The sequence below is a fragment of the Chanos chanos genome, chromosome 4 (genome assembly GCF_902362185.1).
Source record: "Chanos chanos chromosome 4, fChaCha1.1, whole genome shotgun sequence".
In the NCBI taxonomy this organism is placed as follows: Eukaryota; Metazoa; Chordata; class Actinopteri; order Gonorynchiformes; family Chanidae; genus Chanos; species Chanos chanos.
The window spans coordinates 8,370,065-8,389,729 of NC_044498.1; the positions used below are offsets into that span (position 1 = coordinate 8,370,065).

Here is a 19,665-nt window from a genome sequence, read left to right on the forward strand (position 1 = left end):
AAAACGTGCTTCCTTTTATATATTTATTTCCCAGTGTGGGCCAATTGTGGATGAAAGATAAGGTAAAAGAAGCCAGAAGTAAAGGTTACACAACTAATTTCAACATTCAACTATCTTTTTGAAAAAAGGGTTGTTTGCTTTGTATTTGAAGGCTAAGCTAAATTAGAGGAGGTTTGGAAAACAACGGAAGAGACAATTATTGTAGACTGACAGTGTCATTAAAAAAATGACAGTGTTAGTCTGAGAATATAAGGCGATTGATTAGCATTTTTTTTCTGCAATGTTTTTTTTTTTTCTGTTCATCTCAGAAAAGTTTTAAAATGTCATAGAGAGTGATGGGATTGGTTTGTTGTTTATTGGGAATGAGCACCGCCAGTGACATTTAACTCCACCGGAGTGTTAAGATAGCATGAAAGGAGTGTTAAGATAGCATGAAAGGAAAATAACCCCTTGACATATCGTAACTACACTTAAAATTCCACCGATTTAGGGAGGTGTACAGTCATCAAAACCCACATCAAAATCTTTAGTAATAGACTTTACAGTTTTAAAACTGTGTTCTGTAACTAGTCAACACCTTCCCACAGCACTGACTTGCGCTTGTATTAGACCAGCGGTCAACTAGTCGAGTGTTTTGTACTATCCGTAGCCTAGAGGCGATGCAGCGCAGTATACAACACACAAGGGGGAAAGTGTAGTGAAAAAAAATGAGTGAAGGATAGGGGGATGAAGATGAGTGAACGTATGGGTTTTCGTACATGCCGGCACATTGACTCAGTGATCAGTTGAGTTATTTCAGCTGTCACCTTGAAATATAGAATGGTTTAGATTCCGGACACTTCGATCAATTGCTCAGAAAAATAAATAAATAAATAAATACAAATAAATAAATAAATACAAATAAATAAATTTAAAGGTCTGACAGGTTCCTTTTTCGAGGTCACTCATCCTTCCTCCATCTCGCCCGAAAAACACCTCTCCTTCTCCGTCTCTCCCTTTTTCATACGCAAAATAAGAGATGCACTGAGATACGCTGTTGTGAAACTGGGAAGCGAGAGTATCCCCAGAGGAATAAAAAAAAAAGATGTCAGAAAAAAAAAAAAAACTGTGTTTCTTACTGATCTTACAGATTTTTCTTTATTATTTATTTATTTCATTTATTTATTTATTTATTTTCGTAAACAAAATCTTAATCTATGAAATATACATCAAGGACGTTGACTCAGGCTGATAAGCTCCAGGGAATGTGTAATTATATTTCACTGTGTGTCTAAGCTGTGTAGTCCTCTCTTCTTCCTCTTTTCTCTTTTTTTCTTTTCCTCTATCTCTCCCTCCTTTCAGGATGAGGGTTATGTGCACATTCGATTATCAGTCTCAGACCTGTCAGGTTTCAGTGGCTTGACTGACAGACACTTCTCTCCTCTGAGTTCAGTGAAGATGCTAAGAGTGGGAGACAGTGGCACTCTGCAGTCTTAGTGCTATGTGCATATGGGTATATTCAGTCTAATGTAATTTTCATGACTAAGTCTGGAGCCAAAGATCAATAAATCTTCACGTTATTAAATCATAAATAGTTACAGATCATTTCCCATGTCAACAGCTTGAACTGGACTGTTACTATGAGCATAGCAGTGTTTATTACAATGTATTAAATTTGTATTTGAATTACGGCGGATCATGTGTGCGCATGGCTGACATACTGAGAGGTTTTTTTTGTTTTGTTTTGTTTTGTTTTTCTTTTTTACAACTCTGGCCGTAAACCTCTAAGCACAGCTCTGAACCTGAGTTACAGTTGACTCAGCAGTGCAATCAGCTCACTTAACTGCTAAGTCAATGATCTTATCGAAACGGCACTGCCCTAATGTAAGCTAATTACAAATGCCAAAAGGCTTTCACTCTCGCTGAATTATACGAACCGCTCCTCCAGGTTTGTCCAAACAAGATGATTGGATTCTGAGTGAATTAAAGAATCCCGTAATGTTTGGAAGTGGATAACTCCCATACACTGATTTGGAGCCATGTGGAGACTAACTGAGATGCTTTATTGATCAGCTGTCAAGAAGTGACGCCAGCTGATATTAACTTTTGTGATTATAACATAACCACTGAAAGGTCTTCCAAGGTTTTCTTGTTTCCCTCGTGCAGTTGAATCATGAAAACCCCAGGACGTTAAATAAATACGAGTAAAGTAAGCAACTGAAGAAGAATGAAATAAACAATTAAACAAAAGTGAAAGTGCATTGCTTCGAATGTATAAATAATCACTTTGAGACGTGGGGCGGAATTAAAGCGCTTAGGTAAACTGCAGTTGGAAAAAAAACAACTGAAAAATGCCCATATCTCTTGAAAATTTTATTCTGGTTATTTTGGTATGCATGTCTTCTTTACTGAGTTAGCTGATGTTGTTGTCGGTCTCTCCCAAATGAGTGCCAATAACACAGAAGGTTGAGACAGAAGGCTCCAAAAAGGCATCAAAAATCCATCAAAATGTTCATTTAAAAACATTAAATGTCTGCAGCAGCACCACCCAAGTCTTATGTAGCCAAATGATAGTGCAATGAGATCAAACTGCACACTTCCACCTTTACTCAGAGTAACTAACATATTGTGGTAATTTCTAGAAGTTTGAGAGGCTCATGATTTCACTAGCTAATTTAGCAGTTGTTTATGCTATTTCCCTATTGGACACACACACACACACACACACACACACACACACACACGTATACACACACACACACACAGAAAACTGACCTCTTTGTGATGGAATCGTTTTGGAGCAGCCTTAAGAGGAACAGCAATCCAAAAACCACCATAAATAAGTCATTAAGTGATTGACTTTGTTCATAAGTCGAGAGGTCTATTCTATTCTATTCTATTCTATTCTATTCAAAAAAACTACATGGATAAGTGATGATCACACTGAAAATGTAATGTTTTTCAATTCGACTGACTAGATCAAAGAGGATGAGATGAGATGGGGGGAGAATTTAAAATTCAGACCATGTAGACCACACGATTTAACATGAGCAATCTATCATAAGAAGTGGTTTATTCCGTCCAAACTCTATGCACACTGCACACATTTAAAATAAGTTTAGGGGCAAAAAAAAAAAAAAAGTGCAATATATTCAAGAACGATTCTCCATGACAACAGTAATATTTTTTCATCTGCAGCAAAGCGTGAAAAGAAACCAAATGTATCTCTATACCTTAACCAGTGCCTTAGTTCTGTTTGACTGTATAAATCATCAAATAACCATTCAAAATGGATAGCATGCTCCACATCCTAGAGGTATGAAAGAAAGATGAAAATCTCATATCTGTAGCACGGGGCTGTTGGGATGATGCAATGAGGCAACAAGGGGGGGGGGGGGGTGAGCCAATATGCTCTGTGTGAGATTGAATACACTATTTACCTGAAACCTTCACTCGTTTCAGTCGGCAAACCACCCTCTGCTCACCTGTCTGGAATGTGATTTCAATTACCTACAACTCGTAACGTTTTTCCCTCTTGAAATTAAAGTGGAGAGGCTCAAGCGAGTAATGGAGTTCACTGTGTCTCTGAAACATTAAAAGAAAAAAAAAAAAAGATATCTTGCCTGATATTCCTTGAACGGCTTATGGCAATACACACTGGGGCCAGAAGATCTGAGGTTTCTTAGGCCAGTTTGCAGTAACTGTACTGTACCTTCAAGGGCAATTCACTCCTCCAAGGCTCCTGATCCTTATGCTTTTGAATACTGATTTTGAACGAAGGTACTGCTAATCGCATTCATTAACGTAACAGCTGCATTATATTACAAATGAGTCCACATTAGCACATTGCATTGATAGAATCAGTAAGTACCAAACAGATTAAGGTCAAAATGATTAATGTGAAGTTCTCACGAGGTTAGATTGGAAGCATGGAGAGATCTATTCAGTTTATTGATGCATGGCAGTAGCACTGTCTTTGGACAAAGATAGATAGATAGATAGATAGATAGATAGATAGATAGATAGATAGATAGATAGATAGATAGATAGATAGACAGAGAGAGAGAGAGAGAGAGAGAGAGAGAGAGCGAACTGATGATGTCCTTCACCCCTCTAACCTCATTGATTTGGCCCTAAGAGGCAGGGGAGATTCAGGGTGAATTTGAATACTTACCGAGTGATATCAAACCATAAGCTTTATGGGGTGCAAAATATGGGTTCTTTAATAGTGCACTTCACAAGCTTTCACATTTGATCTGTCGTGTTCTAAAATGTCATCACAAAGTAGCGGGCCAAAGTTTCACACAGTGTACGGGGTACATACACCTACATACATCAAAGATCTGACTCCAGAGGAGTGAATGAATGGATGGAAATCTTACGCTTCCAAGATCTTTCATGTACAGCAGGTGTGCTCTCTCGTGATTCCAAGAGGGAGAGACAGACAGACAGACAGAGGGGATGTGTAGAGGAATACCTCATCCAGAGCGGAGACTTGGAGCTAGGAACGCTCTCTGGTGTGAGACTGGGAGTGAGTCATGGCTGAGACATCACGCCCTGAGCCATGCAGTTCGTCATGGATTACACACACACAGAGGAGGCCAAGCAAGGCACATCCAGCATAACCCCGATTGCACTGCCGACTGGCAAAGCTACAGTTTAAAAGAGCTTAGTTTAAAAGAGCTTTTGGTAGCGAAACTCTTCTCTGCAATTTTAAGCACTTTTTGAAAAAGAAAGCTTTTTGTAATTCTCATCTGCTCTGAAACATCATCAGCTGTTCGGCACAGCTGGGTCAATGTCCAGCCTTTTTTTTTTTTGTTGTTTCGTTTTTTTTTTTTTTATACCCCCCCCCCGACAAATAAAAGAAAGCTGATTGAAATGTTAAAGACGAAACCTGGAGAACCCTCAGTCCAAGGCTAAATGAAAGATGATTAATATACTGGATTAAAGAGTGAAGAATTATTGAAGATTTGCTTTGCTGGAGACAAGGAGAAAATGAAATCAAAGTCACAGTTACACCCACCATTCATAATATCTCTGAAACGCATCTACTGGCTCACAGGTGAGACTAAAATGCCATAAGTGTCACTTGAGTAAGAAAATCAAATGTTCAGTGTGCAGTTAGAAGTTCTAGATGATTAAAAGCTGCAAGCAGCATTGATTCCCGATACATTTCGGTTCCCCTCTCTCAACGAATATTTAAGTCGGGGAGTTAATTTGTACTGAACTCTCACAGAGAGATCAGCTTAATCTTCAAGGTCTGTAGCAGGTTTCTAAATCCCTACTGACTGATGACTCTGAAAGATTTCACAGACAGGTGTTATATGAGTGATATGTGGACCTCTGGTCAGATCATAACCATGGGATACTTCTAATCTCCACAAGCTTTCTGTTAGATGTGTTAACGGATGTTTTACTGTAACAGATGAAGACTGGCAACCATATGTTTTTTTCTTTTGCCGCTTTTACCTTTCACTGTATTTAAGTACTTAAAAGTTAATATGATGCGTGATGCAATCATGTCTGTATATGTATATATATATATATATATATATATATGTGTGTGTGTGTGTGTGTGTGTGTGTGTGTGTGTGTGTGTGTAAGGAGAAAGAGAGCAAGAAAGGGAGAGAGAGATTATCACTGGGAAAAGTCACTCCCTCTCTCTCTCTTTCTCTCTCTCTCTCTCTCTCATTCTCTCGACACAAATGCCTTTGGCCTCCATTTCAGTGAACAGATGGCAAGCTTCAGCTAGTGCAGCACCACACACTGCAGAGACTTTAAGGAGAAAAAGACTTTCAATCTGTTGCTGTAATTGTAGCTTTTCCTCAGACAACATTACATTCTTTCCCCATCAGCACATTCCCTCTGCAGAGTTTCATGGATTTTAGAAATAACCCCCCCCACCCACCCAACAACCCCCCCAACCACCACCCCACGCCTTCACTGCTCAGCTATGTTGCTGATAAGCTAATCAGTTATAGACCAAAACAGCTCAGCTCATTCATTTGTTCCAGATTTGCTCAACGCGAGAATATAAAATACTTATGGCATCGTGCAGTACGTTTGTAGGCTATGATGTTTATGGAGAGAATAGAAAAAAAAAATCTTTTTAAAATCTCTTCATTTCTCAAGAGAATAGCACTGTCAAATGTATGTCTGTGGATATAAAACGGAATTGTTTGTTTTTTTAAAAAAGTAACAATAAACTACAAATAGTGCTGAATTTTCTGTTTCTTAACACATTTTTTTTTTGGCAGCGCTCATTGAAACAGCTCAGGTATAGGAGGTGCTAGCGATTCAGAGCAGCGTAATGGGGAAGAAAACTTACAATGTGGAGCATAATGTAGTCACCCAGCCTGGGGGCACTGTCGATGCGGACCATGATCCCATCTTTGATGGTAGTGCTGAATCCCACAGCTAACCGGTCGGTCCTTGTGCTTGGCCTCTCATTGTTGGGCCAGGTGTACGTGATGAGTCCACCTCCTTTACCAAAGATATATGTCGCTCCCGCTGCAAAGAGAGTACAGAAAGAAGAGTTTGTTCATTTCGCTGTTTTATTCTAGATGATAGAATCATGGTAAGACAGACGGTGATCAGTTATTCAGGAGATGATGTAAAAGTTGTTTTAGACATGGGTCGAGGTTCATTTTGTCATGAGATGACCTTAAACTAAAACTAAATGGTGTTTGAGGTCATGCAAGAAAAATGCACGTACCATGTAACCTCAAATGTCACACACGCTATTTCGATTCTGTACTGACCCACAGATGGGTTCTTGTGGGCTGTATACTGAGGAAGTTTTGGAGCCATGGCTGTTGTACGTAGCTATGAAAGACTCAAGTTATGGAGGCCTGTAATACCCAGGCAAGACAGGTTCAACAGCTTCAGGCTTTAATTTATGGTTCAAATAGGACTGAATAACCTGGTACACTTAAAAACCACACTTTTGCTACAGGCTAAGTTCTTCGCACAAGTTTTACTAGCTTCTCTTGTAGCATCTCCCAGAACTTGGTCGAAGAAACCAGCCTGGAGCTCAGTTGGCCCCATAAGCTTTAAACACGATGGTGCTCAAACTTAGCCACAAGAAGAGAGGAAGAGAGAGAGAGAGAGAGAGAGAGAGCAAAAAAGAATAAGTCACCTGATCCTCATCCATTATACATGAACTTGCAACCAAAGAACAAAGGCAGACAAAAAAGCGAAAAAAGGAAAAAAAAGAAAATCGAAGAGTCTTCCTTAAGTTGAATTTGACAAATGCAAACCCTGAAAAGGGGCCAGCAACAATAGACTCCAGAGAAACTTCCAGGAATAACTGTCATCATATATCTGACCACAAACGCTATGCAATGAACCAAATAAAACAATCTAGAACTTTCTTCATACGTAATTGCTGTTCAGTTATTCAATATGAGTTTTATTTTTCAAAGGAATTGAAAAAAGAAAAAAAAAAGAAAAGAGGACAGCTTAGAGTCGATTGAGGCCAGCACCCCAAGGTACAAGGATTAAAACTTCAGAATGTGTGAAGATTCTCTACAACACATTCTCTAAATACAGTAAACAGATCAAAGAAGGTTCTTGAGAGTGTCGATATGCTAAGTGCTGCAATGTTGCACTGCAATTTTAGCACTGTCTGTAGGAGCCATGACTATGGGAAAACTGCAGTAAAATAGCACACGCACACACACAGACACACACACACACACACACACACACACACGCACACACACACATACACACACACACATAGACACGTGCGTGAACACACACACACTCACACACACTCACACACACACACACACACACACCACTCTTTCATTATCTCATTTCACACTCACACACACACACACACACACACACACACACACACGCACACACACACATACACACACACACATAGACATGTGCGTGAACACACACACACTCACACACACACACACACACACACACCACTCTTTCATTATCTCATTTCAGTGCTGCTGTAACATCTGGTCAGCTTGGTAACCACCCAGCTGCTAGGTCTCTCTAAGAGACAGAAGACACCAGGTTGGGCTGTAATCTCATGTCCACGGGGACTGGGAAACATCCTGAAACATCTGGAGAAGACCGAAGGGATAGATCCATCCCCCTTACCCTCCTTTTCCCCAAAAGCGCAGGGGCATGAGAACGGGTCAGACACCCAAACTACAGCACACCTGATCAAACAATGCACAGGGCAAAGATCGGTGCTGTGTTCAGCCTGAGAAGAGTACCTGAGCTTGAATCAGCACCCAAACACAATCAACATTAAACTACATCCAACCTGGCCAAGCGAGGCACTGAATTCTCAATGACTGCTTTACTTGACCAGCTTGCATGGGACATTACCGCCTTTTTGTGGAGAGCAGTTTCCTTAAATAGTAAACTGACTGACAACAGTAATGACACCCTGAGAGAAAACAAAAAACGCCCTTAAGACTTAAATATAAAAGCTTGTTTTTACATTTTCACAAGCGCCAATGTAAAGTATCTTGCGTATTTTATTTCTGTCAAAATCATACATCAGAATAAATAAAGTGGACTTCATGCTCAAAAGCAGAGAAAAATGCAAAAATTTGTTTCTGATGAGACAAGACTGCAACTTTGTACGGGCTCTAATGCCAAATGCACCCAGACGAAAGAGAGGAAAATGTACGCGAACTATGGAATGAAATTCTCATACTCACTGGTCTAGAAAAACAAAACTCTCCAAAACTCTCATTATCCAAGCAGACACCCCATGGAACCACGCTACGTTTTTATACGTGGAGTACAACAACACCATGCGACTTTAAACAGAGAGAATAAAACCCAGGGGTCAATTAAAAAAAAAAAAAAAAAGAGAAGGACACAGACTTGCAAAAAGTGAAGCACTTTGCTGTATTTTTCTGTTTAAGAATACTCAGTTGGTGAAAACTGCAAGATGTTTTATTTCAGTTTATAAAACATGGTGCCTGAAGTCTGTTAATCATCGACATCTTGTGACACGACTCAAGGTTTTAAATCACTGCGAATTCTATTCCATTTAAATATTGTGCTGGATTACATTCCACAGGAGTGGGGCTTTTTATTCTTTTTTTTTTTTTTTTTTTTTGCAGTTTGGAAATGAGACTGTGTGTGTGAGAGATGGAATGTCTGGCACACTAGCCTTTGCTTTAACTGATGCACAGAACGAGGATGTTCAACGGCCACAGAGCACCCCTGGGACCCAATTATCCCATTCAGTGGATTTGTCTGGTGCATGAGGACATCCCTCAGTCTAAACACACACATACACACTCACACACACACACACACACACACACACACACACACAAACAAACACACAAACACACACACACACGAGCGCGCACACCTCACAACGACAGACAACATTTCCATTGACTGTACCAGGGCAGGTTCAAACAATGCTTGCATAGATACAAAAACAAACCAAACCAAAAAAAAAAACCCCCCCAAAAAAACCCCAGGTATTTCACAAATGTAATCACAAAATGACAGAAGAGCTTCATGTGGAAACACACTGTATGGTAGGACCACTCTGAACACAGGTGCCATGAAATAGTGTTTTTGGAATCGACTGCGTAAAGCCAGGCAAGAGAAAGCCAGGTCGCTCTAGTAATTATGCAACAAATGGGCTGTTTTTAATGGATGCTGAAAGCCCTCTACAGCCCAGTGTTTTATGTATGAATTCATTATGGACTAAATTGCATCGTCTCCAGGAGCACATTCTACAGTTTGTGCGTTTTTAATGGAATCCCAGTCTGCTGCAAAACTTCATTAAAAAACTTCATTAAAGAATAAAAAAAAAAAAAGAATAAAAAAAAAAAACGTGTGGATAAACAATAATGAGATAGATGTGTTGGTTATTTTAAAATAAAACCTACAAAATAAAAAGGATTTGCAACATGTCTGGAGGTTCCATTATAATATTTCTTAGCAGACTATGTTTAAAAAAAAAAAAAAAATTAAACATTAAAAATACGATGTATGAAGTTTAGTGTTTAATATATCCACAGCAGTCTGTTTGCAGTTGAAATTCTGAAACAGCCAATTTCTGTCATTTCTACAGAAGTCACAGCTAAAATCTGTTTATGTGCCTAACGATGTCATTTTTCTCTCCGGTCTTGTTAAAACGCTGTTCTTTGCTTTGAAAGCGTGGGTGGGGGGGTGAGGGGGGGAATCCACAATTCTGCTGCTTCTCTTTTATTTGCTAATCAATGGCGAAGGAACTACCTTAAGTGTAACGATGAGCCTAAGCTTTCCACTGAAAATTCATAAGTCTGATATAAATTATTTCCTACCATCCAAACACACCTGAAAGAACCCCCCAAACCCAAACCCCACCCCTACCCCCGTCCTTTACTGGATCACCTAGCTGTGAACTCTCCTACACATTCCTACACATTACCCTCAACTGTGTTAACAAGATGGTTACCTACCATTTTACAGCATGTACTTCCAGTGCATTTGAGGTAAACATACACTGTTTCCAACAACATCGCTGATCATGCATGCTTGATAAGGACCACATAACAATATTCCATAAATCATTCATCGCATCTTGTCTCCTTCAATGGCGCTTGAACGTGAGCAGTTTTTGTGTGTCACCGAGGGGCCACTTTGAAGGTTGACTGGAGTTTCGGATAGCTGCTGCTTCTAACGTCCCTTCGTTTTCTTTGGCTGTCCCTGTTCGGCCTTCAACCACTTAACCTCAACTTTCACAACATGGTGACCACATGCCCTACTCTTCTCTGCAGGAAAGAGGCCTTGAAAAAGAACAAGCACGTTCAATGGCACCTAACAGTGTTTCCCAGCTATTTTCCATAAAAGACTGCTCACAGTTTATGCACAGGGCCACCTTGTAACACCTGAACTGGTTTTCCGCTTCACTTCTTCAAAATGCGCATTTGTTACTATCCCTGTATGCAACAGTAGAAGCCATACAATCCTGTCTCCAGCTATGAGGTTCTCACTCTTTCTACTTTTGATTATAGCTGATTGGAGAATGAGTCATTCCCCTGGTTGGGTGGACTAAATAAAACAGAATGGACCAAGAAAAGTGTTTATTTCATTGTTTTGTTTTTTTTTTCTTTCATCAACCCAGTGTGGTAAGATAGTGTAAGGAATGGCATCAGTTCTTTTTGTGAGGGCTAAAGAAAAAAACAAAAGACAGTCTATATATATATATATATATATATATATATATATATATATATATATATATATATATACACATATATATATATACAACTCTCTCTCTCTCTCTCTCTCTCTCTCTCTCTCTCTCTCTCTCTCTCTATATATATATATATATATATATATAGCTGTCACTGTCGATTTCTCTTTAATCTGTACAGACCCCTGCTGAGGTACACTGCTCTTACTTAAATCATAAGTAAGAATGGATAAATAATGGAGGGACAGGACGCAGTGCTCATAGCACGGAACGTCATCAGGGGCCTGTGATGATTTGGCGGCTGTCCCTGGTTCACTTGTCCAATTATGCAGCACCCCTGTTGGGAACAGTGGGAGGTATCGATGCCTTCAGACTCAGAGGTGGAACTATGTTACATGCTGATATGTGGGTTCACACACAAGCACACACATACATGGCCACACACACACATACACACACACACACACACACACATTTCTAGGCACCTATTTATACACACTAAAATATGAATATTGTATACATATGTACAAGGCCCTTCGCCCTGTTTCGCATACATTCACACATACACATACCTGTAAGAATACATTTATTCTCACCAACATACAAATATTCATGGATACATACACTGCTCTTTGTTCTGTACATAGCCACATACAAACATTCACTCACTCACTCACTCTCTCTCTCTCTCTCTCTCACACACACACACACACACACACACAGGCATGTGCTTTTATCTCACAAAGCGGTATCTCATGGGCTTTTCAGCAGAGCTGCCTCTCTGAGGTACCGAAAACAGGACAAACACGTTTGATGTGGTCCAGCATACTGCAGTGCCAAGGCACTACTGAAAAAGAGAAAGAAAGAAAGAAAGAAAGAAAGAAAGAAAGAAAGAAAGAAAGAAAGAAAGAAAGAAAGAAAGAAAGAAAGAAAGAAAGAAAGAAAGAAAGGATGGATGGATGGATGGATGGATGGATGGATGGAAAAAGGAAGGAATGAAGGAAAAAACTCCACCATAACTCAGCAGGACTGTCACTAAGTCAGTGAAGATTTTAAAGACTGCAACAATACATGACACATCTACATGCCAAGGAAACTGTTTTTTTTTTCTTCTGACATGTCTGCACCCAAGCAAAAAAAAAAAAAAATTCACAAGCTATGTCTTCAGAGGCAATTTCAATATTTAATGACAAGAAATCATCCGCAACGCTTTCCTCCTTGAAATTTTATAACAAATGTTTTCAACAATACTTTACGTCCCTTCTGGATACCTGGAGACACATATTTTTGATTGAGTGTCTCCCATCATGGCCAGTGGCAAACATTCCCAGGCAGGAAAAATGGCTCCAATTACTGAACACGTTGCTATAGTAGAGTTTCTCAATTCAACGTTTATTTGTTCCCTGCAATGATAAAATGATTGATGGTGCTTAATGTGTCGTGACAAATGACTTTGGTGAGAGAAAATGAACTTTTACGGTGCTTTCCATGGCCTTTCTGTTACATTTGACTGTAGTGCAAATGGAATTAGATTTGTTACTGTAAATATTAGCTTGTTGTAGGAAGAGTGATTGAATCCAAAAGTTTGCTGCAGTTAGCAGCAGCTACACAAACAGGTGTTGGTTGCACCTATAAACCATGTCACGTTTGTGGTGACATTAACAAGACATTTTTTGAGAGATGAATACTATGGAAGGTCTGAATATTCAGCGTCTCATCGCCCCACAGGGATGAATGAGCTCTTCTGAGAAACGCAGCTTGATTAGCCATCTGCACAGTGTGGCGGAGAGGAAGTAGTGCAGGCGAAGTAAAACACCAGGGTTGGGCTGGAACGTGGTGAGACAGAGAAGAAAAAAAGAGAGAGAGAGAGAGAGAGAGAGAGAGAGAGAGAGAGAGAGAGAAAGAGGTTGCCATGACTGTAGTCCACTCACTGCTTCTTATGCTCAAAGCTCAAAGCCTCTTCTGTCATTTAAGTCAAGTGTGCACACGCGCACACGCACACACACACACACACACACACACACACACACACATGCACACACACACACACACACACACACACCCACCACATCTCTCTCTCTCTCTCGCTCTCTCTCTCTCTTTCTGCTTTCACTGCAGCCTTGACATATTCTTTGTTGTTTCTGGAAGGATGGATGGATGCAGTTTTTTCTTTTCTTTTTTTTTGTTTGAAAAGTTGTCAGTTTCTATCCTCTCAGGGTTCTAAGAACTGGTAGAGGTGAGTTAGAAAATGTAGTGCAGATCTCAACCTCCAAGCACTAGCACTCTCTTATGTTTGTGTACAGTTAGATGCTTCTTTACAGACAGAACAGAATGACTGAGAGAGAGAGAGAGAGCGCGCAGAAATGGAATGAACAATGCCACAACGAGAAAGCAAAATGAACTGGGTTACAGAGAAAGACGCTTTAATATTAAGTCTATAGAATAATACTTCACTGATTTTCTGTCATACCTTCACCATAAGGATGAATGAAACCCAAGCCTCCCAACCCCCTAAAGCATACATATTTCACTGCCTCAGACTTTAAATATACAATAGGAGACACATAGAGTGGCAGGCCAGGCAGCAGATCTCTGGAGACACAGCAGGGAACCATTAGAAGGAATAACCAACAGAAAGACGGCTGCAAGCGAGGGCTCCTTTATAATTCACATATCCCAACGCGGACAGTAACACTACAGCCTATTCAGTGTCTTAGAGTTCACACACGCATGCACGCGCACACACACACACACACACACACACAGACACACATACACACTCACACACGCATGCACACACTCGCACGCACACACACGCACGCGCATGCGCACACACACATACACACACACACACACACACACACACACACACACACACACACACACACACTTTGATGACATAACCTGCCAAACAAAACAAATCGAAAGCACAAAATACGGATACAAATGTACTAAAACAGAAACAACAACAAAAAAAAGTCTCTTTAAAAGAAACGACCTGTCCAGGCCTTCGTGGCAGTCAAAAAGTTCCTCTGATCAATGCGTCTATGGATGAACACGTTAAAATGATTGACAGAAAAGTTGACAGGACCGTGACATCGCTCTAGAACTTTCTGCCACTGCAAATATCCATCACTGTCAAATGCGGAAATCATAATGCGAGGAACATCTGATGTGATATACACTGGAGGCTAATTAGAGCGCCTGAAGCCTTGTTAGCACAGCCAACTCACCAACGAGATTATTCACACACCTCTATATGACTACAAAACATAAAACGATGCTGAAACAGACACACACACACACACGCACACACACACACACACACACACACACACATTCTGTTATAGATAGAAACAGATGGAAAGAAGTCCTCCTTCCTCTAACAATTGCGTAACCAGCCACCTCCTCCACTTCTGTAGATGAATCTCATGACACAATATTTCACATCTCTTTTGAGTAAAGAGATTTTTTAAGTTCATTTATTTATTTATTTATTTATTTATTTTTGATCTCTAAAAATACTCTTACCGGGGAGGCATTTTCAATACAATCTTTACTACTGCAGGCTAATCGCTTCCTTAATATTGATACTTCAAATAAAGGTATCAGCGTCGTTTTATGGATGTCTTAAACTACCCCGCAATTATGCTGAGTTAAACTGGTGAGGACGGAAGTTATTTGACATGCCTGCTCTCGAGATCTCTTATTGTGTGAGGGAGGAGAAGTTCTCATCGAGTCTCCAACAGTAATGCAGCTTTAAAAAATCACTGCTTAATCTGTTTCAACAGATGACAAACCAGAGAGAAAATAGACCAACTGTCACCTGTCGGTTGGCATGGCAACCCCTCCGGTCTCTGGCGGGAACATGGTCTGACATGAACCTGGCAATCAGGAATGTCAGTGTTCTCTCACACCTGCTTTGACCTATGCTCTCTACACAAGCCTCTCGCTCTCCGTCGTTCCAAAGGAGGTACGAGATTCCTCGAATGATACATCGCTAAACGTGTAGGAAAGCAGGGGCAGTTTTTTAGCTTCTTTTTCTTTCTTTCTTTCTTTTTTTTTATGAACAGCGCACCGATGGAGTCGTCTGACGAAGAAACAGTGGGCTAGAACGCCACATTAGACGTCGTATGAAGATCCACAGACGTCGACTTCTCAGTCTGTTGGACAGAATGGGTCTCAGCAGATGTGATATTTACAATGTCTCACATAAACGTACGCTCTTGCTCCTCCTTTTCCATTCTTTAGGAAATGACTGCAATTATCACTCTTCTCTCTCTGCTGTAATGTGGCCTCCTAAATGTAAAAGTTTACAGCTCCTCGTCCGTGCGATGCGGCCATTGAGATCACCTGCGTTCACTCCGAGTGCTAGACGCGAAACTTCTCTCTCTAACACACACACACATACACACACACACACACACGCACATATCCTTATGATGTAGGTGTGTGAAAGGCCTGTAGGTGACATAAGATGTCCTTGATATTCCTCGTCCTGGGAGTAAAATCAATGACCACGGCTTTGTTCTCTCTCTCTCTCTCTCTCTCTCTCTCTTTCTCTCTCCCTCTATGTGTTCTTTTCTGGGGGTTGGTCTCTGCTCACAACAGTGTTTGTATTTGAAGATTTCCTCCTATTCATGTGGACACCTCCACGGTGATGATGAATATACTGGCGTCAGTACTTCCATTAGCTCTCATAAGCACTGGGGGAGGAGGGGGAGGGGGGGGGGCATGGAACTGCTCAAGGTCCAATGCACTTTACCACCCTTCACCCAGAACCCAGTGTGATTTATGACCTGCATATACTCAGAATAAACCAACTAAACACCCTGCTGCCCTCTGGCACGCTGCATGTACACACACACACACAAACCAACACGCATGCACACACATACACACACACAGACATGCTCAAAGCCTCAGCTTTACACACAACTCACATACCCGCAGGTACACAAACACATACAAACACAAATACACAACACAAACTGATGTGCCCAGCAAAATACACGTGTACCGACGAATCCAATGTATACTTACAAATCCACACTTTTCTTTTAAGATTAATACATTAACAAACAGGCCACAGTTCGACACAAGCTAATGTACCTCAATTAAAACCAGGAAAGTGCTCCCAATATATGGAGTGAATTGCATTAAAGCCTTCAACATCCTCTAAAAGACACTTATACACCTTCACACGCGCAAAAAAAACAAAATAAAATAAAACAAAGAAAAATAAAGAGATTTGCTTGCAAGGAAAGCTCAGTTTTCTCATAAAAATATCCGTCTTGACAAACAGACCACTGGTACAGTCTAAACTGTTGGAACAGGTATAGCTCAAGCTACACATTTCTAGAACATTCCACCACTAGCAGAACATTCTAGGTGTCATTACGAAGCTCTCGATTCACTGTGGGCACAGAGGTGTAAACAAGGAGTCAAAGTTAAGCCGCGGAGAGCGGGAGTGATTCATCTCTGTTTGAGTGCCATTGAGTCAAGGCTGCGAGAGAGGCGCCTGTTATCTGTTTCCAATTTTTATACAGAAAAAAAAAAAAAAACATTTAACGAGCCCGCTGATGCCCTGTGAGAGGCTTCTTCTGAAAACAGATGAGCAGCGAGCCAATCGATTGAAGAGATCTTGTGGACAGGGATAATTAAGAGAATCCTTAAAGAAGCCGGGCTATAGATTAGTGGATAAGGGTCAGGATCCGGGCTTTAGGAGGTAGGGACGGAGGGAGAGAAGCTTGTTAATGGGGATGAATTCGCGGCCTTCAAGCCCAGGACATTCTGGAACTCTCTAACTGTAAACTCAACAGTGTGCGGATTCGACAGAGATGTCCTGAAAAAAGTTATTCTTGAGTGCTACAAATCAGAAAACTGAAATGACGAGATACTGAACGGCTATGTCAGAAAAGTATTCCCCGTAGGAATGTTAGTGGTGGTTTTGTAGGCCATCTGTGAGTTCCTGATAGCAGTGTCTTATTGTCCTCGTTACCTGGCAGCTGTGAAGCAGTCTGATTACCTCATGGATTGCTTGATGATGACACAAAAGCCTCATGTTTGTTGCTTATCTGAGTTTGTATGGACACTTGTAAGGTCATGGGTTTCCCTCTGGCTCTCTTTGTATCTCTCCCCCTCATACACATACCCACACACACACACACACACACACTGTCATGACCTTGGGGAGTGTTGTTCCTTTTTTGTCCATGTGATACACAAACACACACACACACACACACACACACTTGAAGACAGCACCTCTTGAAAATGTGTGTAATCGTGAAAAAGCAAGAGTATTTTAAAACAAAGAACAATGAGTTTCGGCAACTCTTGGCCAGGCTGGGGAAGTCACGCGCTTTACGTAAATAAAGCAGAAGAAAGAAAATGAAAGGGGTTGGGGGGGGGGGGGGGGGGGGGTTAAGGTACCGTGTGTGTTTCTTCTACACTCAACAGCACACTACAATCCTTCAACCACAACTCCGCTGGCTGCGTTCACGCGCCCTGCATGGAAAACATGAAAATGAGCAAAGTCAGGCTAGAGAGGAAGACTCATAGTACCATGGCAAGAGGAGGAAGGGGGTGGGGTGGGGGGGGGTGGGGCGACACATTTCTATGTGATGCAGACACCCTCTATTTTTCACTCAAAACAGTTTCAAAGCCCTTCGGGGACTCTTTCTCTTCTCCACAGACCTATACAAAACCCCATATGTTTGCATACAACATATAATGAGGCAAATTTGTGGAGTCTAGAAATGGGAGATTTTAACATAGCAATTCAATCTATCAACTACCGCCTCAGGATGACAGGTAGCTGGCTAGCTTGACACAGCCAGGCGATTTTTAGACTTCTCTCTAATGGGCATGAATACTGATAGAAAGCTTAAGGGGTCCTGTTGATGAGCGACGGATAGAATCAATAGCAAAACAATATTTTTGACTGCATTTCCATCTGATTATACGCCCACAAAGTCACAATTCCTTCCTTAGGTACATTAACGGAGTGACACATTTTGATAATCTGTTGACTGGTAAATGATACCTCATCGCTGACATGGTGTAAAATCTATTTTCATGCGTACTTGACGAAACCGGGTGCGCAAATACACATTGCTGTGAACCTGATAGCACTCAGCAAACAAGCCTATAGACTGAATCACGCAAGGGTAGACAAGTTCATGCACGCAAAACAAACAAGTGAAAAAAACAAAAACAAAAAAAAAACAAAACCCTGAATAATCATTTGAACAAACGCATTGTGTGCCAGCATAATGCCAAGGAAACGTTGAATGCTGTCAATCAGGGACATTTACATTTCAAACCGTCAGTGTCAAAGGACGTTATCATCGCAGCTCGTTTCTGAATCAAAACCCGATACCGCGACTGCATTTTCTTCAGGATCGCACAGCGGGAGAGAAGAACCCACGACACATCTACCATTCCCTGCAGCGGCGAGGAGACGGTGAAAGAGAAAGAGAGAAAGAGATAGAGAGAGAGAGAGAGAGAGAGAGAGAGAGAGAGAGAGAGATAGAGAGAGAGAGGGGGGGACGGGGACTGACACAATGATAAATTTCTCTTTTAATGCATCAAACAGTTGATGGAGGACTGTGCTAGCGACATGTTATGAGGTTTACAGTGAGTAAAAGTGAAGCTGAAGTAACCTGCTGAGTTCTGATAGTGTCATGTGAGAGATAAGGCACAGAGATGAGAAAGGTGTGAATCAGGACCTGCATAGGAGTGGGTGTTTTCTGGTGCGTATGTTTGTGTTTTCTTATGTATGTATAGGTACGTGTGTGAATGCACTATGTATATTTATCATGTACCTATATATGTACCCACACACAAAAACACACATGTATATATGTGCATTATTCATGTAGGTGCACACGTATGTGGAGGAAGCAAACAGACAAAAAGAAAGAAAGAAAGAAAGTAAGAAATGTAACTTTTTTTAACTAACTTCTTTTTATTGGTACCAGTTTTTACAGGTTGGGAGACGAGTGACCAAAGTATTAAACGAAGAATTTCAGCGAGTATCTCGCTCCACTGTACTTCACGTCCCCCTGATCAGTCAAGAGTCATCTTTTCAATGTGAAATACTCCACATTCTTTTAGCCGCAGTTTTATAAGGAAAATATTTAGAAGAAAGTAGTCCACGGAAAACTCTGTAGTCACACGGGGTCAACAGAGCTTTCACTCGGCATTTAAAAAACAAGAGTGAAGGTGTAAGAAAACTGCTTTCTCGAATTTCAAGTCTTAAACAAGGACCAGCTGCATGCAAGTCTATGACACTTGCTACCTTTTTATATTTTAACCATGCTCTCCTGTAGTGGGACTGCCATGTCAGATATATATATATTTATATAAATATATATATATATAAACAACCTACTGAATGTTATGGTGCTTAATTATGTACGTTCATGAATTCAAATGGTGCTGAAATTCACTATCCCATTGTCTGTCTCAGAGAGAGAGAGAGAGAGAGA

At 40.8% G+C, this 19,665-nt stretch overlaps 1 protein-coding gene across 1 annotated transcript in view; it reads right to left on the bottom strand.

Annotated features, from left to right (window-relative positions):
* The window catches only part of nrxn3b (neurexin 3b), a 200,096-nt gene that overhangs the window by 44,163 nt on the left and 136,268 nt on the right, over positions 1–19,665 (bottom strand). The window contains exon 15 of the mRNA XM_030770471.1: positions 6,308–6,489. Within this exon, the coding sequence (XP_030626331.1) occupies positions 6,308–6,489 (182 nt within the window). The remainder of the gene's footprint in view (positions 1–6,307; positions 6,490–19,665) is intronic.